At 53.0% G+C, this 6,354-nt stretch overlaps 2 protein-coding genes across 2 annotated transcripts in view; one reads left to right on the top strand and one right to left on the bottom strand.

Moving 5' to 3' along the window:
• The window catches only part of NCLIV_020870 (conserved hypothetical protein), a gene marked incomplete at both ends in the record, with an annotated part of 13,364 nt that extends 11,900 nt beyond the window's left edge, over positions 1-1,464 (top strand). Inside the window, 2 exons of the mRNA XM_003882283.1 lie at positions 73-759; positions 1,330-1,464. Coding sequence (XP_003882332.1) covers positions 73-759; positions 1,330-1,464 — 822 coding nt within the window. The remainder of the gene's footprint in view (positions 1-72; positions 760-1,329) is intronic.
• A 1,866-nt stretch (positions 1,465-3,330) lies between these two features.
• Positions 3,331-4,795, bottom strand: NCLIV_020860 (conserved hypothetical protein; the record flags this gene model as incomplete). Its single annotated transcript, XM_003882282.1, has 2 exons — positions 3,331-4,014; positions 4,415-4,795. 2 exons carry the CDS (start codon positions 4,793-4,795, stop codon positions 3,331-3,333), a joined length of 1,065 nt encoding a protein of 354 aa, XP_003882331.1.
• Between the last annotated feature and the right edge of the window lie 1,559 nt (positions 4,796-6,354).

Below are 6,354 nucleotides of genomic sequence, written 5' to 3'. Positions count from 1 at the left end.
CCCCCCCCCCCCCCCCCTGCATGGGTGCGTCTTTTCCCTTTCTTTGATTTCGTTTGCCTCTCGTGTGGCCAGCAAACGGATCCGAGCTTTTTGTTTCTGAGCTACTGCGCCCTCGTGCGCCGGTCGAAGCTGCAAAAAAAGGAGATTCTCGTCCTCTCCTCCAACAACCAGGCCTTGCTGCAGGCTGCGCAGGAGCAACAAGACGTCCTGAGACAGCAACGCGAACTCGACGCGGAGAAATGCAGAGACGAACGAGAGGAGTTCGAGCGGAAAATGAAACTGTACATCGCACAAACCTCCCAGCAGCAAGAAGCGTACCAGCGCCAAATTGCCCTTCTTACTCAGCAGCTCGAAAACTCCAAATGCATCTATACCCCACACCACGAACCTTCCTCTTCTTCCGCTCCTTCCGCTTCCGGGAGGAGCCGAGACGCCGCGATGGTCTCTCGGGAAGGCGACGGCAGTGAAGGGAAGAGAGAAGGAAGGAGTGAAGGCACCAGGGCTGTCTCTGCCGTGCAGTCGTCTGTGCATGCGCCTCATCATTCGGCCTACGCGGACTTGCTTCAGCAGGCCGACGAGGCTCTCGAGCTCCAACTGCGGCTCCTGAGGGAGAATGTGAATTTGCGGGAAAAACTGCAGAACCCGTTTCCCCCAAACCGTGAGGTGTACGTACACCGTGCCGCCGAGACACGCATGGAACGCAGAGAGCAGCCGGAAGAGGCCGGAGCGAACGACCAGCAGGGACAGAATGAGGCTGAGGTGAGAATCTGGGGGTTTTGTTTTTGATCAGTTGTATTTTTAAGTGCATCTAATTCTATCGTGCTCTTATACAGGTAGTAACCCTCCCTGTGGATGCCATGTGAAGTCGACTAGCCGCATCTTTTCTTCCGTCGACGGACGGTGCGGCAGTGTTACTGGAGTTAAATTACTTCCTGCGTGACTGAGTATCAGTTTGCATGAACCTCTGTTCTTGTCTGGCATCTCAGGGTGTCTGTCGACGGTGTCCACTCCCGTCAGTTTGTGGTGTTTCCTCGCTTGCCGCAGCCCTCGCCGGAGCATGCGTTGTCGCTACTCGCCTCTCGCTGCCGTTCCCTCTTCTCTCCTTCCTGTCCCTGCGCGTTGACTTTTCGTGCACCATTGGCGTTTCCCTCTGAGCGTTTGTGTTTGTCGCCATGCATTTGTCTCCTTTTCCTCTCCTCTCGTTGCGCCTGTCGCCCTCACTCCCGAGGCGCATGTCTCCCTTTTCGGTTCGTTGCGTTCGTGTGGATGACTTCCTCGGTTTTTTGCGGATCGCCTGCCTGTTGCCTTTTCTCTTTCTCCTTCTCCTAGGCAATGCTGGCGGCTCTGGGGGAAGAGATCGACAAGCTTACCAGAAACGTCGAGGGGAAGATCGAAGCGCGTGCGAGGCAGTCGCGCCTCGGCGCGGTCTGCGGGGCGTCTCCACTCGCGCCTTCTGAGGGGTGAAAAAGCGCGTTTCTGAAGACGACAGCGAACTGAGATGTGTCACTCGTGGTCAGCCGCACTTCATCTCTAGAACGACAAAGCGGCGCGTTTTCGGATACAGCACCTGAGACAGATACCTGGATACAGATGGACCTCTCCATCTCTTTCTATTCATATATATATATATATATAGATACGTATAGACATCTATATATGTAGATATAGGAAAAGAGAGAGGGGAGAGAGGAGGTTGGAATGTGTGTGTATGCATGTGAGGTTTTCGTTGAGTTTTTCATGAGCACGATTGTGTGTTGGTGTAGGGGCATTTTGTGCTGCGGTCGCATTCAAAGAGCCGAGGAAGACCGACGAGGGAACAAGAGACACACGAGAACGATAGACGATGGAGACGGCTCCAGTAGGCTTTTGGCCGATCGACAGGGGCGGGAGACGCTACTGGAGAGAGACAGGCGGGGAAGAAGAGACAACCCAAAGATTGTGAAAGAATCAACATGGAAAAACATGGATTAAAGTACCTGATTCTGTTGTCTAAGATCATGATTGGAGAACTCGATGTCTCGCCGTCGCTTCGATTGTCGCTCTACGCACGAAGACACAGCATTCGGTAGGGGCCCAAGATATCTCTAATACACTCCAGCACACAACGAGTGTCCGTCTACCTTTATATGCGTACACACATGCACACACACAGGCATATATATATATATATATATCGACATATGGCATGACTAAATGAGATTTGTTAAGCGGGGGTGGTGTTCCGACGCAGGGAAGCGTTTGGCTTCGCGGCGGCAGACCGCGAGAATGAATGGCAGCACCCGTGCAAGGAGACACAGGAAGAGGTGAAGGGAAAAAGAGAAGCAAAGGCCGGATAGAAGCAAGGAGGAGAGAACGCGTGAGCGCAGACAGGAGAAGGCGGAAGGCGAGCGAGAGAAAAGAAGCCACAGACCGGCAGGCATACGAACAAGGAGAGACGCAGATTGCACATAACATATATGCAATTCCGCAACAGAGAGACGTGCGTGGTGTCGAGACACCGGGCTAACACAGCGCAGAGCTGACAAAGCGAGTTCCAGGGAAATGGAAATACATGCTGCCGTTTTGTGGACCTCGGAGCACGGCGACAAACAGACAAAACGCATTTGCTTGACACATCCTGATGTTCTCGAGCATCCATAAACCTAAAACAAAATCAGGGACGCGTTGGTCTCCCAGTGTCAAATGCGCTTATCAATACAGCCCTCAAATACACACAACCATATATATATATATATATATATATATCTGCATAGCTATGTAGGAATTCAAAAGAGATTTATTTGTATAGAATTAGGTTATGAGGGAGGCAAGAGCGTAGTTCAGTGTGCACTCGCGTAAGCCGTATTTGCCTAGGTGTGTAAACCGCGTGAGGTGTATTTGACAAGAACATCCGCTTGCGGCGGCTCCTGGAACGCCTGGGAGTTCCTGAGAAACGTATGATTGTATGCGGTCCCTCCTTTTTTCGAAAAAAGTAAAACCCCTTTTTTCTGTTCAGAACTACGTTGCGGCTCTTCAACTCCGGCTCAGCTCTCGCCTCACGCAACTCTTATGCGTCTTCTCTGTTCCGCTTCTGTGTCGTTTCTCTGTCTTGTCTGTTCGTTTGTCTGCTCCCTTCGAGCCGTCCCCCGTCGCACTCTTCAGTCTCTCTGTTTCGTCTTTTCCTCTTTAGGTTTACGTCTTCGTGTTTCCTGCTTCTTCGTGTTTTTTCTCTTTCAAGTTCTCTTGTGTGCGTTCTCTTCTTCGTGTTTTCTTCTCCGTGCAGCGTCTTTTGTTTCCTCTCAGGAAAGAGCCTTCGCTTCGTTAGTCCTGGGTCCACCCCGTTGCTGGCGATCAGGGAAGTATCCCCTCGCGCCTCAACTCGCTGACTCCTGCGTTTCGCTTTGTCAGTTTGCGTCGACGCCCCCAAAGAACGACGCTGAACCGCAGGCCGTGCGTCTCGCTCTGCACGGCAGGCACACCGTGTTTGAAGGCCTTGTTCACCTCGCAGTTGAAGGCAAAGACGTCGCCATTGTGTTGCGGAAAGGCGAAGCGAAAGGTATCGTTCGTGTCGTGGACAAACTCGAGCTCTCGCGAGGCCCCAAACGACGCGCCGACCGTGAAGTCTTCCTGCATGTGCGTCACCGGCGAGTATGCATGCGAGTCTTTGTGGAGAGGCTTCCAGTGCGACCCGTTCATGTACAGATTCATTCGCGTCGCATACACCTCGACGTCAAAGTAGCTGCTCAGCTGTGCGATTACCCGACGAAACGTGGGCGAAAACGAAGGATTCTCGTGCTTCAAATGCCGAGACCAAGTCACGGTTCCTGCAAAAGGCAGAACCGAGGAAGAAACGTCAGCGACAGAGGAAGCAGAGGAAGAAGAGGAAGAGTCTCGAGGCGGCGCAGAAGCGGCGTCCGAGGATTCCTGCTCTTCGGCGTATCTCTGCACGTCGCGCAGGAGATTGTTGAAGATGGAAAAGTCGTCTTTATCGCAGCAGAAATTCGGCAAGTAGATCGATCCGCCTTCGAGCGCTTTCTGCGGAGAAGGGAAACACCGAAAGACAGACAGAAGAGATGATTCCGGTTTGTCGCACCCCCCACAGCGCGACGATTGCGCGGCCTGAACCGCCCCAAAGACATGGACACAACCCCAGCTTTTTGAGAGTTTTCTGGAGTGTTTTCGAGACGCTGGTTTCTGCTTCTGCGTCCGATGCGGTTGGCCCCCTAAGAACCCTCGGGAGAGGAGCGAAACCGCGAAGACGAGAGCGTGAACAAGCACTGAACGGGTTTTGGACGGCAGAAAAAAACAGGGGGGATGCGAAAACAAAGAGAGAACGGCTGCATAGAGATGGTGCGTACCAGACGACGTATGAGCGTCTGTTGAAGACAAAAGAAGGATGTGTGGACACAAGGGGAATTGGACGCGTTCGCCTTACCTTGAACCCAGAGAAGCTGCTTGCGTCACACAGGGCAAATTCGCTCTGCTTCATCGATTTGCATGCAAAGACCGCGCCGGCGTTTTCAGGGTCTCGATCGCCTTTCTCTGCCTGGACCTTGGCCAGTCTCTGTCGCGAGAAGAACCCAGCTGTCTCGACATCCGCGGCTGACGAAGTCGCGACAGAGGCGCCAGGTTTCTCGGAGGAACTCCTGTCAGTGGCTTTCCCACTCTTAGACCAGAGATGCGTGGTACTCGCCTCTCCGGACGGGAGCGTTTGCGAAGCGCAGGCCGAGGAGAGCGCAGAAGACGCGAGAGACGAGGCAGAAGAGTGGCCGGAACAGCCCGCCGAGCTTTTGTCTTTTCGCCACCGACCCTTCATCGGGACTGATTGGACGAGCGTTTCTCAGAAAAGAAAAGACAGAAGAGCAGGCAAAGACGAGACAACAGAACGGCACGGAAAGGCAAAGTGCGGGAGGGATTCCAACGCGGACGACGGCGGAAAGAGAGTTTGGAAGAGGCAAAAGAGTGGCGAGAAGCAAAGGCCGAAAACAATGAAAAAGACAAACATCGACGGCCGCGTGGGCGGAGTCGCTCGAGAGGCTTGAAAAGAAAAGCTTTGTTTGCGAGGCTAAAACACAGAAAGACGGAGCAGACAAGCAAGAGACACCACGAGAGGGGGAAGGACCAAACGCACGCGAAACGAGGACGAAAATGTTTCTGCGTGTGCCGTTCTCCAAGAGGCCCCCGGCTTACAGTTGAGAAGCAGGGGAACGAAAGAAGAAGAAACAAAAAAAAAGACGAAGGGGAAGAAGATGAAGAAGAGAAAATGACGGGAAGGACAGTGTGTGCCGCAGTTGCCCTGGAAGAAGGTGTCTATGCAGTAGAAAGGAAGAGAGAAGCGACTCTCAGAGGTGAAGCGAGATGGCGAAACGGCGGAAAAAAAGGAAGCAAAAAGCTGTGTCGGTTACATTTCTTCCAGCGCAGGCTAACGGGGTATTATACAGGAGACACAGACGCCGTCGGTGCGCGCGAGTTTCTCACCGGGGCATGCACGCGCAATTGACAAAACAAAGGAAGCACGAGAGGAAAATATCAGACACCAAAGGGGAAATCATGACGGCACAGACCAGCCGTCGCGACAGGTAAATGTCGAACGAAAAAGGACAAACGCCCCGAGGGTCTGCGTTTTTCTCTCGGAGAGAGGCTGGACGATGCGCAGTGCGCATGCAGGCAAAAAGCCGCGGGTGACCTCGCTCTTTCACGAAAGACCCGAAGAAGATTTAAGAGCCCGCGGTTTTTGCGCATGAAGGAGGAAGACTCGCCACGCTTGCCTCTCCGTCCGTGAAACTCGATGAGCCTCCTCAGGAACAGAAAGCTCTTGCAAAAGGGAAGAACACCAAGCACACAGACGAGGTTCCTGTCTCTCACGTCTCTCTTTTGAGACACTCGCAGGGTTTGAGAACAAGGATGCGTCCTTTCATGCCAAGAAGCGGTGAATATCTTGAACCAGGGAAATCCTCTCTTGTCGAAGCAACGCAGATTTATATTCGTTTCGTCTTCTCGAAACTTCTTGCCTCCGTTTTACCAAGGTTTTTCTCTCTGAAGTGTGTAAGGGGTCGTCGGCTAGCTCACCTCCTCACTCAACAGGATCTCTTCTCTGTGCTCAAGAAAGCATTGTTGTCTTGTTTTCTCCATGCGCATTCCCTTCCCGTCCTGCGGCCTCTTTCTACCGCCACAGTCTCGCATATTCCCCTCGGCTATCTGCGCGGTTCTCCCTCCTCCTCTCCTGCGTTCTCTCTCCTCCTCCTCCTCTCTTCCACTATTCCTCTCTTCCTCTCCTTCTCCCTTCCTCTCTTCCTCTCCTTCTCTCTTCCTCTCCTTCTCCCTTCCTCTCTTCCTCTCCTTCTCTCTTCCTCTCCTTCTCTCTTCCACTCTTCA

Source organism: Neospora caninum, chromosome VIIa, assembly GCF_000208865.1.
Source record: "Neospora caninum Liverpool complete genome, chromosome VIIa".
Classification (NCBI taxonomy): Eukaryota; Apicomplexa; class Conoidasida; order Eucoccidiorida; family Sarcocystidae; genus Neospora; species Neospora caninum.
Note: the sequence above shows the minus strand (reverse complement) of the source record. Positions and strands in the feature narration are given on the sequence as shown.